At 36.4% G+C, this 15030-nt stretch overlaps 2 protein-coding genes across 3 annotated transcripts; one reads left to right on the forward strand and one right to left on the reverse strand.

The window, feature by feature from the left end:
• The first annotated feature begins 4645 nt into the window (after positions 1–4645).
• On the forward strand, positions 4646–8373 carry LOC114731913 (gamma-glutamylcyclotransferase 2-3). 2 transcript variants are annotated; one of them, XM_028919171.1, is made up of 9 exons: positions 4646–4895; positions 4999–5075; positions 5851–5904; positions 6768–6794; positions 6890–6946; positions 7150–7190; positions 7278–7349; positions 7928–8007; positions 8098–8373. In XM_028919171.1, the coding sequence occupies exons 1-9, from the start codon at positions 4787–4789 to the stop codon at positions 8163–8165; spliced, it is 585 nt and encodes a 194-aa protein (XP_028775004.1). In that variant the 5' UTR covers positions 4646–4786; the 3' UTR covers positions 8166–8373. The 2 variants fall into 2 exon arrangements, with proteins under 2 accessions (XP_028775004.1, XP_028775005.1); XM_028919172.1 differs by lacking the exon at positions 6768–6794 and having other exon boundaries at positions 4648–4895.
• An 899-nt stretch (positions 8374–9272) lies between these two features.
• LOC114731911 (uncharacterized protein DDB_G0283697) lies at positions 9273–14578 on the reverse strand. Its single transcript, XM_028919167.1, has 9 exons — positions 14249–14578; positions 13642–13747; positions 12854–13161; positions 12586–12691; positions 12139–12501; positions 11791–11867; positions 11582–11706; positions 10408–10686; positions 9273–9739 (listed from the first exon to the last, which is right to left on the reverse strand). The coding sequence occupies exons 1-9, from the start codon at positions 14371–14373 to the stop codon at positions 9720–9722; spliced, it is 1509 nt and encodes a 502-aa protein (XP_028775000.1). The 5' UTR covers positions 14374–14578; the 3' UTR covers positions 9273–9719.
• Between the last annotated feature and the right edge of the window lie 452 nt (positions 14579–15030).

Genomic DNA, 15030 nt, shown 5'->3' on the forward strand with positions numbered 1-15030 from the left:
TTGATACATGCAGGAGCAAAGCCCGGGGAGTGCGTGTCTCGTAGGTCGGGTCTTACGCTTTGGGATATGACTTGTAGCTTTTAACAAGTTGAATGCATACAGCTTTGGGAGTGCGCAAGTGGGTTTTACTTTTATCAGTGTTATTGACTCGTGATTGCGGGGGGCGTCACTTTTCCAATGTCCCTGGTTGGTTTCATATTGATTTATGTTGGTGTTACATATGCATATCCGTACGTTATGTGTGCAGATATTCTGTGTTTGTTACTGTTAAGATGTTCCTCCGATCATGCTAATTAAGTTGGCGAGACTTGCACGCTTCTTTAATCTAGACTTTAGGTCCTTGCTTGTCCCATCTGCTATCTCCTCGATCCTATCCCCAACTCCCGCCTCGCTATCTTCTTCGCATCAATAAAACCCTCACTTATCATCTATTTGTATTTTCTAATGCATAGTTAATCAGGAGTAGAGTGTGCGCGTCCATATATATATATATATAAATAAACACCAGCGTGTTGTGCCTGTGTGAGCCCCTTCAGTGAGTTTGGCAGCATCATCACCTTGGACTTTCCATTTTCGAACTTCATTATGGAGCGGTAGCTATCATCAATGTCGATGAACCACCCAGCTTCATGTATAGGTCATATCATTTTTGCAACACATGTATGGATCAAAGTAAACCAAAGAATTTTGACCGCCCCTACTAATTGCACATAATTAACGACGAACGACTTATACATAAATGCATGTCTTTCAACTTGTTCTTCAATTTTAGCAACTTGTACTTGTCGTCCATATTGCTTGTCATTCTTTCTATTTTTCGGCTGAATGCTTGTCTTTTTTTATGCACCTTTTCAACTGGACCACATCGCAAGCTCTGGATTTCTCATTTGACCTAAACTAACAAAATTTCTCACCACGTCCTTTCTTCTTTTGGTGAGGAACAGGTGGACGCCAGTCCCCCTTTTTTTTTGTTTTCTTGTTTTTTTTTTCCGGTGGGGGACAACTATATATAAGCAAAATTGAAGTTTCCTTAAAAGTACAGTTTCTTGGCTTCTTTATGTGCGATTGGTTTTCTTTGATACGTACGGAGTATACATATGAAGAGGATGGATTATGGATTGCCACTGATCTCAAACTCCCATTTCAAGCTGTGTGTGACGCCAAACTTCTTCGGGAGTTGGGTGTCTCATGATTCATATTATTCATAATTCTAATAAAAATGTGGTCTGGTGTCATCGAAGATGTGTTACCATATTCATATAGCCTTGTTTTATATTGTTCTTCACGTTAATTCCCACTATGCAACTTTCACTTGAACTACTACAATGAGGCAGGCTAATTACGGAGCAGAGTGGAGGTGGTTGCTTTCCAATTCCCCTGAAATTCCTACTTACCAAACACTCTCGATAAGCCATAACGTACAACGTCAACCGTCAATATGTATTTATGTTTTGTGAGGGGAAACTTCTCTGATTTCTTCTTGTTTTCCCACGTAGCCCTTAAGTTTAGTATATATTGTACTTCTATCCAAATGGAGTTGTACGTTTTGTTGTTGTTTTTCTTGTGCATGTGTTTAACTTCAACCCAACTTTATTTCTTTGTCAGGTTACTTTCACTTTTATTTCCAATGCGATGTCCTCCCACATCATCACGACTCATGACAAGTGACTTCCATATTCACTTCATAATTCACCTCTTCGACCCACTTCCCTATCATGGTGCTATTTAATATATGGTGAGGTCTCACATCATGTGATTAGAAGACTAATCACAATTATAAAAGGGAGTCATGACTCCATTCAAAGTAGTTTAAGCTATTTTAGTGTAAGTGACAGGCCTTTATGTGTGATTAATGCAACTCTAATATGGTATCCTACATGGCTGGCGTGATTTAAAAAAAAAAAAAGGAGGGAAGAAAAGAAAATAAAAAATATTAGAGAAAAAGATTAAATGTACGATGGAGTCCTACGTCCTGTGATTAGAAGATTAATCATAATTAAAGAAATAATGAGTCTATTCAGAATAGCGCGCTCAAACTATTTCTATGTAAGTGACAAGCCTTTATATCTCGTTAACACATGAAACTTTAATTTAATAAGTGGAAAGTTGTGATTTTGCTGCTTTGACTGCCAATGAATTGCAAAGAAGAACTTCCTATTTGTCATGTGGTCTTGTCGGTCCGATTCTATCAAATTAAATCTGCCTCAACACCTATTGCCTCTTGCGATTAGTTTTTATCTTCCCTCCTCATTCAAACCAAACCTTAAATCAGAAAATGAAAATCCACACCAACCTGCTAATAATTCCATTAAAATCAATTACAATATATCTTTTACTTACGTATCCATTGCACATACGTATAGCTCTAAATGCCCCGTGACATTTACAACACATACAAATAATGAAAAAGTGATCAAATTGCATATATGTTTGGATGAGTGCAAAATACAATTTGCTCCTGTTATAATTGAATAATCGGATCCCACCTTTGCTCGCATTAATTGCGTGATTGAATGATGGCAATGTGCAAGTGCTTTTAAATGGATTTGGACTTACTTTACTCGGATGGATATATGCATGAAATTTAATGGGTGTGGCACATTGATGAATTTTGTCTTTTGAGGACTCACTGCCAATTAAGCTTCTGCGAAAGGAGTATGCATTATTAGTTTATTATTGAAACAGCTTAAAAGCATGCGTGCCCCATCCATAAATGAATGGGACGATGGAGAGTAGCTAGCCTTCCTTTTCTTTCTTTCTTTCTTTTTTTTTTTAATATTATTTGCAAAGACATCCTTCTTTTTGACCAATTGAGTGAAGGACCAGACTTTATTTTTCCAGAGATAAGGTCCTTATCATTTTATAATGAATGGGAAATCAATAACAAGCAATGAAATTAAATCCCCAACACGCCTGCCCTTGTGAAGAAGTGTGCGTACGTGTTTCATGCATCATTGAGGATGAATTTGATTTTTCTGGTTAAAAGAACAGCCTTTGCTTGAGGGTCTCGCTGATGTACCAAAAAGTGAACCAAGTACGTACCAACATAGATTTAACTACATGCCGCGTTTCGTGCTAGAATAAACCATTCATTGCTTTAAGTCACATTTCTCAAAAATTGATCAAACCAAGCCACATATGTCTCTTTTCTTCCTTTTCCCTCACTAAACTACACCCATTCCTTTTTCCAAACCCCCCCAAAAAAAATTATTTACCCACTATGATTTTGTGGTTTTCGTTTTGCATTTTTGTGATGTGCATTGCACAAACTTCAAAAGTCTGTGAGCGATGATTGATAAGGAAAGGAAAGAGTTGAGATGAAGGTTATCTATAAAATTTGATCTCTTGCCATAACGTCAAAAGCAAGAGATAGAGATCTGGGAGTCGTCTTTCATTTCTGGCAGCAATCGCTCCTTCAAAAGACATGAAAATGATAAGTGGGAAACGTTTCATTTGACATGTGGCAAACCACTTTTTAAATATCTCCCATAATTTACAACCACTTCCTTGCACTTGTCAATAATTTTGGACAAGCAATCTCGAATAATACTACCTCCGGTCCTAATTATAAGAGTTAGTTGACTAATTTGAGGAGATTAAAAAAAGAAATTAAGTTAGTTATTTATCAAAAATAGGTGTTGTCTTTTCTAAAATATCCTTACTAATCAAGTATATTGGCTAGAACTATTATTGTTAAAAGGATTATCAAACAAGACCCTATATTAAGAGCTGAAGGTAATATTTCACTTTATAAACGAATGAAATATTTTAATAAGTTCATAAAGATTTGGAAAATATTAAATGTTTACATAAGTCATAACCATATTTTAGATCCCATGCAGAATTTTCAGTCTTTTAATATTTCTGCACAAATTTTATTAGATTTTTACGCTTATTTTGTATTTTGTTAATATTTCTCCACTAGGATATGTAATTTTTTTTTTTTTTTTCACTAATGGCAGTGTGGCATTGGCACCAGTGAGCGAGCCGGTGGGGTGGCGTGGGTTGGGTTGGGTGGAGGCCGGCTTACCCCCTCCCCTTTTTTACTTTTGCCAAAAAGAGGAATTGAAACAAAAGGTTAAAAAAAAAAAAAAAGGTCATGCACTACACTTTTTGTCTGTAATTGAAAAAAATTATAGATTATGTGAAAATTAGACTGTTCTCGCCTTTGGTTCAACCCATTTGCACGTCTATAGTCACAATGAGGATTAGATTTTTTTAATTTAATTATTATGTTTTATTTTCATCTCTGTTTTACTTTGTATATTATTTGAGTCTACATTTGAAATGTTTTAATTCTGATTTTGTTTCAATCAACATAACATGTCTTTAATTAAAGAGTCGTCATGAGATTATTATTTATTATGCGCACAATTTGCTTGAAAAATAATCATTTTATGGATATAGCTAGTGTAACTTAACTTTTATTAAGTGGGTATTTGAATAGAGAACAAACTATAATTTAGAAGTGATTTCACGGTATACAAAATAAATATGTGAAGTAATTTATCTTGATTTGTAAACAAATATTTTTAAAAAACATTTCTTCTAATTCCCAAACACTCCCTATATTAAAAATAAAGTTCAAATGATTAGTGCATCCCGTGTCAGTTCAATGCTCTTACCGCCGCGTTACTCCTGTTCGTGCCTGATTGGGTGCTTCTATCATTCTTCTCTTCCAACCTAACTGACGAACCAGCCTTTCAGTAATGTGGTTCTGCACCTAACAATAAAGCGGCTAGGAGAAATTAAAGTGGGTCAAAAGTCAAAACTCGGAAGCCAGAAAATGGTGATGTGGGTATTCGGGTATGGTTCTCTGATTTGGAAAGCTGGCTTTCCATTTGATGAAAGCGTCGTGTGTTTCATCAGAGGCTATCGACGTGTCTTCCATCAAGGTCTTTCTTCTTGCATCCATATCTCTTTCTTATCCCCTCCCGTGTGTGTTCAATTCAACTCTTGATTAGACAAAAGACAGCGTCGATGATTTGCTTTTGCCAGGCAGTACTGACCACAGGGGGACCCCTGAATACCCGGGAAGAACAGTAACCATCGAGCCTGCCGAAGGAGAAGTGTGCGTAAGTCTTATAAGCTGCATAATTACCACGCTCACTTTTTCCTCACTCAACTGGTCGATCTAGGCAAACAATGCATGTGTTTCAGAGGTCTTGCATTTGATTTCATGTCATGAAACTTGCTACGGTATGAGTTACAATGTTGATCATTGTAATTCATTTCTGTGAAATTCTAAATCTTGTCATTAAAATGGAGTGGAAGAAGCTCTTTGCCTTATTGTCGACTTCTCAATGTTATTCTAATTGAACTATATCTTCACTCAGTTTGTTTGCTAGGCTAGTTAGTTGGACATAGCCATAATTGTTGCTTACATAATTCATCCTTGTTTAAGAATTTACTTGGAAAAAAAAAAAAAGGTGATAAGGGCCCATTTTCTTTTCTCTCTCTCTTTTTTTCTGGTTGTAGTTATATATATCAGTGTGCGTGTGTGCGCTTCCCTTGTCTTGAGTGCCTAAGCGGCTAAATCAAGCAGTATGGTCTAATCAGTTTCTGTACTTTCAATCACTGTGATTAAGCACCTACAAGATGAAATAGAGTCTTCAAAAAGAATAAAAGTATTTTAACTGCCTGTTGGTGGTAAAACAAAAATTATTTTTCATATGCTGTCCAAATTAAGACCTTTTATTTGGTTAGTTACCGTGACCTTGTGTGGCAATATCTTCATTCCACTCCTTGATGTTATGTAAGGCTTTTGCACTAAATCTTAGTTGTGTCATGAATTAAAATTATTGAATGCAACGTTTCACCATGTAATTCCTTGATTTTGCAAGGAGATAGTGGGGAGTTGCTTACAAGATCTCAAAGAAGGAAGATCAAGAAATTGCTTTTACGGTAGGCTTTTTAACGTGCATATCCTTTTGCTGTTGCTAGACCCTAAGCTTATATATGGATATGTCTTTTTTTTTTCCCCGCTCATGACCAGTGCCTACTCTGTCTGGTAAGGAATTGGAACTAGTCAGAACATGCCTTATTTTTGTTCTGATGTTAATGACTGTTAGTGTGAATTTTACTGTCACATATATTAAGAGTCTGTTCAATTGTTGTGCTGTTACCACACGTTAATGATGAAATTCAATAGGATATAAATCAGACATAATCTGGAATGGAAGAAGACTACATTTACTAATTCAGGGCCTGATGCTTTTCTAAGCATGATATCGGTGCTTTGTTTAGTAAGATTAGTACTTATCCGCTTTGAAGTCCTAACAGCAAAATTCTTTTTTGAATATATCCTTTATATAAATCAAAGTGAAGGAAGATAGTGTTATTTGGTTTAAGTCTTTTAGTTGACTCATGTAGCTTGATTATCCAAGGAAGTAGACAGGAGCCTGGAAGATCTTTAAAACGCATTGAGCAATGATGCGGGAACTACTACTCTGACCCATGAACGAAACCACATGCATTAATTACTGGACGTTTGCTAGGGACAGCCATGAGAGGCTCAAGCTTAAGTCAAGCTTGGAAAGACGGACAATGGGGAATGACTAGGCCTTATGATCCCAGTATTCAACTACTGAACAGTGAAGTCCGGTTGGTTATGATAACTTCGTAAAATTGAAATTTTCATCCGTCAATCTAAACCACCGGACAAAGGCATTCCCCCTCTCAAGCCCCACAGAAAGAATCTTACGATTTGAGAGCATTATAACCGCTAACTTACAGAAATTTATTACAAAACGACTTTTTTCCTACAGAGACTGCATTATGCTTGCCAAGCAAGGGTAAATTGTTGCAAAGGACTCAATGCTGGCGAGAGGCCGCTCAGTCAATTTTGATGTATCCTTGATTGATATATTTTAATGTAATTATTGTACAGTATCTTGAGGTGAGGGAGAAGCAGTATGACAAAAAGGCCTACCTCGATGTTTTCACTGTGAGTAACATATGCCACGATTCTTCTAGCACCTAGATGATTAATGATATGTCAGAAGAGTTAGTTGTTGATGGAGTACAATGGTTTTGTGCAATTGATATAGCCAACTTCACCTAGTGGGATAAGGCTGCTTGTATTTTATTTTGCTCTATTAGAGGTTTTTTTTTTTTTTTTTAATTAGCATCCGCTAAAATTTGTTTCAGGAGCTTACAGCTACAGTTCCAGCCATTTCTGGAGTGATGGTGTAAGTGGAAGAGACACTGCAGAACCTTTTCGTTGTTTACATGTCTCATCATCAATAGTTAAAATAATCGGTATTTGCATATTACAGATACATAGCATCTCCAGACAAGAGCGTCAACAAAAATTACTTGGGCCCTGCATCTGTTGAAGAGATAGCGAGGTTTGCATCTTTTGCCCCATCGTTTTTGGTCTTAAATTTTGGCATAAATTAATCTCTACTTAGCATGATAGATTAGTTACTTCAGTTTGAACTCTCATCTTGAGTATTCAATCCCATATCAAGTACAAGCTTTTCGAAATTAGTAAATTAGTAAATGACTAGTGATTTTCTCACTGGATAGTTGTTGGAAATCTACAAGGTGATGATTAGTCTGTGGTGAACTATCATGTCCAGGAAGCAGGTTGCTAAGCTTACCCGAATTTGAGGAAAGATAGTAGAGACAATTTAATTCATGTGGTTGCTTATGTTATTCTGTTAGTTCTTGTAAGTAGCATCAGTTATACAGATTCATGTCAGGTCAAACCCCCACGCATCTCTCCCTCCCTCCCTTTCTTGTTTCTTCTGTTATCATGCATGATATTTAGCAAGCTAAATACGGAGGATCATGTTGAATGTTCTGTCTACTTGCTATATCATATAATGTGATTCGTGCTACAGAACTGCATGTACTATGGAAAGTTGGGGCTTAGTTGCTTGTCATTATGTTTCATTTTTCTTCCGACATTGTATTTGTATAGGCAAATAACTCGGGCAGAAGGTCCGTCAGGACCCAACAGAGATTATCTTTTCCAACTTGAGAAAGCTCTTCTTCAAATAGGTGAGGTCTACTTATGAGAACATACTGATCATTCTAATAAATGCATGTCTTATCTGTGTCTTCCTTTTCTTCTAATTAATTGTTCTTTAGGATGCCAAGACAAACACGTCATGGATCTTGCAAATGAAGTTAGGCGTATTCTTTCAGAAGAGAACTGAATGTTGCAGGCTGTTTTTGGCACCCAATGTGTGGACCTAAATCCTCAAAATGGAGCAATCCTGTATTGAACTACATTCTAAACTTGTATTGTTTCTAGACACTGGTAGAAGATTTATATCCATGTTGAGGTCATGCCTCTATAATCTTTCAGATTAACAATGGCACCATCGCAATGCATACGTCACTGATTGATCAATTACGTCACAAGGCATATCTAGCGCAATTGTTTTGTATCATGTTCGTGATAGCTTAACCTCATGCGCGACCAGTTTGTCTTTTCTCAATCTTTTATTTGTTTTAGCTAAAGGGATAATAATGTTGTTGCCACGGTTTCACTAGTTCTTGCCAGTTGCGCTGACGACTATTAGTAAAGTATAAATTGGAAATGGAAGGTGGGGGAGGTCAATAATGTGATTTCCGTTTTTAACGCATGATTTAAAAGAGAAGGAGAATTGCTGTAAAGTTCTAAAAAATTACTGGAAAAGCTTTTGAAAACAAATTATTTAAGAGTTTCCAAATTATAAGTGCATCTGCCCAAAAGAACCACATTATTGGTTATCATCGCCCTGGGTCATCCATGAAAACTAATGCCGCAGGCTCCAAATCAGGAGCTTCTATTCCCCATGATGTATTGACACTTGATTCCGGTCCAGTTACATCAAGTCTTCGCGAGGGGATGAAGACAGTCATCCACCTTTATGTAAATAAAGTGATGATTTTTTTACACCCTGCGTGAAATTAAATTTTTCTGATTACCGGGAAAAAAAAAATCAGACATTTTCATTTCATTTTTTTTTGTGTTGAAAAATTTAAACCTTTCAGACCGACTGACTGGTTCTTCGCTGCCAGATCCAATCAACCTGCCGGCCCATTTAGTATTGATACATGTATTCACTAACTTCGGACCGAAAAGATTTGCGGTTACAGTCACTAACCTATTCCTTCATCTCTCAAGGATGATGAAAACCGGTCCCCATAAAAAAGGGGGGATGGTGAAAGGTCAAGTCAAATTACAAAAATGCTGAAAAAATGCCGGGAAAAACACTTTAATAACCTAACCTAATATTATTGAGCGCCAGACTGAGCTCCATGCATTATGCATATTCTGAAAAATCAAGTCACTTTATTTACAATATTTGATCAACAACAATGCAACCTTATCACCCTCTGTATCCTGACCATCAAGGCGGCTTACAATGGTTTTTTTTTTATGAAATAAAATTAATGGATCACAGACAGTGATTTCTATTGGCTAAACTGAATTGTATTTAAGATAAGCCAGTAACTTAATTTACCTAAAATAAATAAGAAAAATGAACCTCACTATCAATAAGTTCGTTCCTACAAACGGACCACGGGAGAAGCAGTGTCTCCTATCTCAACCACTTGAACAACCGAAATCAATAGTCTGTAACATCAAACAACTATCGTCCATTTCCACAGGGAGCAAAGGGGTATTGAATTACATTATACATGATCCCTCTAACTTGCAGGGGAAAATCGCTTTTTAATTACCCAGCAATCGACCTTTCACATGTCAGCAATTGCACGGTTTAATCGCTGTCCTCTTCATCTGCACAACGGAGAACAGTATAAGGACACAATGGAATCTCTTAAAAAGGCAAAAACCATTTTTCAACTCCAAGTCAGCCAGTTGCAGCACATGCATATTGCATTACCCAGAATGCACCTTAAATCTCTCTGGTCACACTTAACGAAAAATAAAGAATTCCTACATCTCCCTCATTTGAATGACCCTCACCCTCAGTTTCCCCAAAAAAAAAAAAAAAAGACCCTCACCCTCGAGCCTCAATTCAAAACCAAGTTACAAAGCACGCAGCAACGGTTTACGTATGTCCGGAGCCTGAATTCAGCAAAGCGTCCTAGAAAATGAAGGCTTCGACACCCAGATAACTTCTGACAATCAAATACTTGTACCACTCTATACAAGTTCTGAATATGATTAGTGACAGCATCAAGATACCAAAACACAACTTAAAATACAGGACATGTCCTAAGGTAGTATGATGTTGAAATCATTCAATCACAGATGGCTCCTGCTATCTATGATTCCATGGTGCTTCGGCCCTACCAAAGAGTTTAGTTATCATTAACTGGAAGCTAATTACTAATACTGCGGAAAGCACAAAGGATCAGATGATGCCAGAATCTATAATAATTTCTCTTATAAGCAACAAAAGAGAACAAAAAATAGCCTTATTGCATATTAGATAGACATACCCTCATTAACTTCCTCACTTTGACTTCCATCATCATCGTCGCCACTGTTCTCTTCTTCCTCGTCTTCATCCTCTTCATCATCATTGCTTTCATCATCATTGTCATCCCCACTGTTCTCAACATCATCACCATTAGTTTTAGTTTCAACTGGTTCTTTGGCCTTTGGAGGAACAGCAAAACTAGCTGTTGATCGCCGGCGTGAGCTTGACACGATATTGCTCACATCAATACCCTCAAGTTCCTTTGCTCTTTCCTTCTTCCTTTTTACATCCTTAATTTCTGTGTGAATAAAAAATATATGGGTCCTTAATACCAAATTCAGAATAACAAATTCCTGCACTAAATTGTAGGCTGTAATGTCAGAAACCCTTTATGCAGCATCTAGATTTCTAAACAATTATTTTATTGATAAGTAATGAAAATTATAAATGGGATTGAGGCAATAAAGATGGCATACAAATTTAGGAGGACAAAATACTCATATACCCTATGAGCACCGGTAAAATTCTGGATTCCATGTGTGCTTCAAGGGTCTGGATTTCAGTAGTAAAATTCCTGCCAATCTCGGACCTTAGTTTACGTAATGTATTACTTATTTATATTTATATATATAAATTGACGTGAAATATTTAGAAAAGGTAAAAGAAGGATCCCACGCAAAAAGCAGCATTATGAGTATACTAATAGTTGTCCAAGAACTCTTTGCTGTGATTTTACATGAATAAATTTTATGTAAATGAGTGAAAAACTTCATTGTGAAATTTTGCCTGAAAATGGAGGCAGGGTTTCAACAATTCATTGCATGATCAAACGCTATGCAGGTTATGTGATAAATTAACTTTGAAAGTTCAATAAATTTTTGGAAGACTTAATTCACAAGTTGTACTAGTTAAACTTGCAAACTTAAAATCAACCATTCTATAGAGTATTGCAGCCAAGTTTCTGAGGGAAAAAAAATTAAGGAATGATTCAGAACTAACAAAACTAGGAATAAGCTAGACTTGCAACGGCTCCGTTTTGTTTAATAGAGTAAAGATAAAAACACATAACGGAAAACTGTAGCTCCAACTCCAAAAGCTTTGTTTTGAAGAATACAAATTCCAACATACAGCATAAATATCGCAGCTAAAATCCATGGGCATACACAAACGTAAGCTCAACAACCAAAGCCAACCTTTTTCAGATGGATTTGAAGACAATCCTTCTTTAGACAGTATTTCTTCCATCTCCTTTATTAGCTGGGCTTCCCGTTTATTTTCAGGCACCTGCTTGACTCTCCTATAGATAACGGGTGGAACACTGCAACAAAAGTATGCAAAGTAAAGCTACCACCCTCAACAAGGACCTGGAATCATAAAAAGTGAAGCAGGGAAAGCAAATGACCTCATTCCACATGCTTTAATAACAGATTTTAGATGCTCCACTTGTTTACCATATGCAGGAGTTGAAACTTCTTTCTTCTGCATTTGAGGGAAAGACAGCAAAAAGACATTAACATGCATGCACACAGAACAAACATGCACATAAAAAATATGCATGTTATTCAATCAACCAGCAGGCAGATAAGTAATAAAGAAAGTCAATGCTAACTTCATGCAAACCTGAACAGCACAGCTATCATGTGTATTATATTATAAAAGCAGTTATTTTCATTGAACATGGCTATTCCATTAAAAAGCGGTTATGGTCTAAACTGTCTCATTAGAACCATCATATAATAATCAGTACCACCTTTGTAATTTTCTCTGGCGATGATTGGGACTGATCATCTTCAGAGTCTTTTCCAGAATCTTCTGCATCTCTGCTGTCTTCTGAGGCTTTTCTAGATGACTTTATCCTTTTCTTAGCAGATAATTCAGTCTCCTCTGGGGATCCTTTCCGCTTCTTAGGTTCAAGGGAGTTCTGCAACTTCCCTTTCGGAATACTTCTTTTTCTAGGTTTAATTTCATCTTCCTGTTCCTCTTCCTCTTCAACATCTGAGTCATCAGAGCTCTCTTCACTACTGACCTTTTTAGTTGCTTTGGCATCAGGTTTTTTCTTAACAATTTTCTTGGCACTGTTTGCAGGTTTTGAAGCTTCACAAGATTTTAACACCTTAAAAAAAAAAAAAAAAGTTAAACATCTGATAAAGCACACTGTACCAGCCTAAATCACACTTTCTGGAGTCAAATCAATCACCTCCTCTAGGTGCTGACTTATAAGTTTCTTATAGGGATCAAGACAAAATTTCTCAAGTTTAAGATCTTCTTCCAATAGTCGACGAAGACCAGCCATTGTGACTTTCCTGAAATTAGAAAGCCAAAAACACCCACGTCCAAATTCAAAATTTAAAAATTCATGAAATTGACAGTAGGACGATAAGAACTGGGTAATATGTGATGAATAAGATCTATAATACTGTTGAGCGAAAACAGAATGACAAATATTGAAAGAATATGTTACATACTCTGAATTGGCTTTGACATAAGAAGATCTTTTTCTAATGGCTTTCTTAATCATCGTTTCACTTGGAATTGCATTTTTGTCATTGCCTTCAGCTTCCTTAGTTTCAAGTTTAACAGATTTTTCTTCATTTAGCAGACCCAACACTGGAGAATCTTCCATTTTATCTTCATTGTCAGTACAACGAGTCTTTACATCCTTTTTTGAAAGGATTTCTTCAGTTGATCCTTCTTTCTCTTGTGTACGAGTACCTTTTTCCCCTGTATCCCCAGATACCTTTGGGGACTTATCATCTCCAACCCCTTCTAAGCTCTACCAGTAATAAGGAGAGGTTAAAAATATCAATTTAAAAAACAATACACACACACGTTGATATATGGCTAGTAAACAAAAATAAGCATGCTTTATTGCATGATCAAAGTTTCAAAAATAAGATAAAATACATTATAAAGCAACAGCAATTAGCAGCCAAAAAGAAAAAAAAAATCCAAAATCACCGTCCTCTACAATAATTGATTATGTTCACCAAAGTCTTATTCAGCACACTGAGCTCCCGTTAAACAAAGAGTAAAATAGCATGTAATAGAATTCAAGTAGAAAACAAGTTTGGCTTTATCAATGGTTCACTTAAATGGCTATGACAATATTTCATGTTGAACATTCTATTTCAATTCGCACAAAAGCAGCCTTGTTACTCAATCACATCGTAAGTAATTGGATGAAAAGGCCCAAGCACAGCATATTCATTCTTTCACTAGGTGAGGATGAAAGGTTTTTAATCCACAAAAGTACCTTCAGCAAGCATTGCTTGACAAATCTCTTATGCACGTCTAATGCATATGGCTCCAACCCCAAATCTTTCTCAAGCAATCTACGAACCCCCTCAAATGTCAAAGAACTGCGTCAAAGACAAAATTGCAAGAATTCATATTTTAGATATCTCAATACACGGTCTGATACAGAATTCATCAGTAGTCACTTAGGCAGAGAAATTATGGTCATCGCAACAAATCATCGTTGTACTGTAGATATCCATCAATCAACGAATTTCGACAGTATCCAGTGTTTTCTTGGGTTCGCTATGTTGCTAGGTGCTAATATTCACGCCAACATAAAAGCTCTTACTATAGATAGCAGAGTAATATTATACTTTTCAGCCAATGGAAAGTGCAAGAGGATGAGGTGTTTAATGACAGCTGCATATGTATATGCGTTAAACAAATCAGACTCCCGTCGAAAGGACAAATTATTTGGAAGTTGGGAAAATGCAGACGATAAGATTATTACACAGTACAGAGAGCTTTCCCAAATGAAGATAAAACATGTAGTATGCGAATAATTGATACAAATTTGAAGCCAATTGAGCAGAGAAGCAGCGAGAGAAGGAAGAATTAAGTACTCGGCTTGTTCCTTGAAGTGAGCAACGCGAGAGCGCATAGCAGTCTGAATCTGAGACTCAATATGGCGCGCATCCACCTCAGTATCCTTCTTAGGAGTCTCGGTTTCCGGTGCCTCCTCCGCCATTATCTGCCGTCTCGGAGCGCAGGAGAAGCAGATGTTGCAGTGTAAAAGTGTAAGACCACGTTCCGGTCCCCAAGCTAAAACCCCGGACGAAAGGCGCAGAGGGCGTGACTTGTGTACGAAGGAGTGGAAAAAGAGACGAAGATGGTTCGATTCCTTCGGTGTAATCCCAGAACAGCAATTCTAGGGTACACGAGAGCCTTCCTACTGATCAAAACACTGTGAACGACTAACGACGTCGAAACCCACGACCCATAGCCCCGGCTTCTGATTGTTACTCCTCCCGTCTAAATGTAAAGAAGTGTGTGATAAAACCAAATCATAGATTGAAAATAGTTTTTGAAAAAAAATAATTTTTGAGAATAGATTTTGTAAGAATATGATTTTGATAAAGTAAAAATGTTTGAATAGTTGTTATCAGAAGTATTTTTTATATGTACAAATTATTAAAAAAATATATGTTAATATGATAATTATATAAAACATAAATTTTATAATATATTTTTATTCGAAGTAATAAATTTGTCAATAATATTTTTTACCAATATAATAAATAATTAATTAACGTGTATATGTATTTATAAAACATAAGATTAAATATGTTTCAGAAAAATGATTATTTTTTTGCCAACTGAAAAATATTTTTTTTTCATAAAGATT

Source organism: Neltuma alba, unplaced genomic scaffold (assembly GCF_004799145.2).
Source record: "Neltuma alba isolate B1F8T4 unplaced genomic scaffold, ASM479914v2 tig00012864_pilon, whole genome shotgun sequence".
NCBI lineage: Eukaryota > Viridiplantae > Streptophyta > Magnoliopsida > Fabales > Fabaceae > Neltuma > Neltuma alba.

Excerpts from the sequence above, each read along its gene's own strand:
- LOC114731911 (XM_028919167.1), bottom strand. The coding sequence starts at position 14,373 with ATGGCGGAGGAGGCACCGGAAACCGAGACTCCTAAGAAGGATACTGAG. Across the intron at positions 13,162-13,641 it reads TCAAGCAATGCTTGCTGAAG|AGCTTAGAAGGGGTTGGAGA; the intron begins GTACTTTTGTGG and ends TATTACTGGTAG. Across the intron at positions 10,687-11,581 it reads TTCAAATCCATCTGAAAAAG|AAATTAAGGATGTAAAAAGG; the intron begins GTTGGCTTTGGT and ends TTATTCACACAG.
- LOC114731913 (XM_028919171.1), top strand. The coding sequence starts at position 4,787 with ATGGTGATGTGGGTATTCGGGTATGGTTCTCTGATTTGGAAAGCTGGC. Across the intron at positions 4,896-4,998 it reads TCGACGTGTCTTCCATCAAG|GCAGTACTGACCACAGGGGG; the intron begins GTCTTTCTTCTT and ends TGCTTTTGCCAG. Across the intron at positions 5,076-5,850 it reads CTGCCGAAGGAGAAGTGTGC|TGGGGAGTTGCTTACAAGAT; the intron begins GTAAGTCTTATA and ends GCAAGGAGATAG.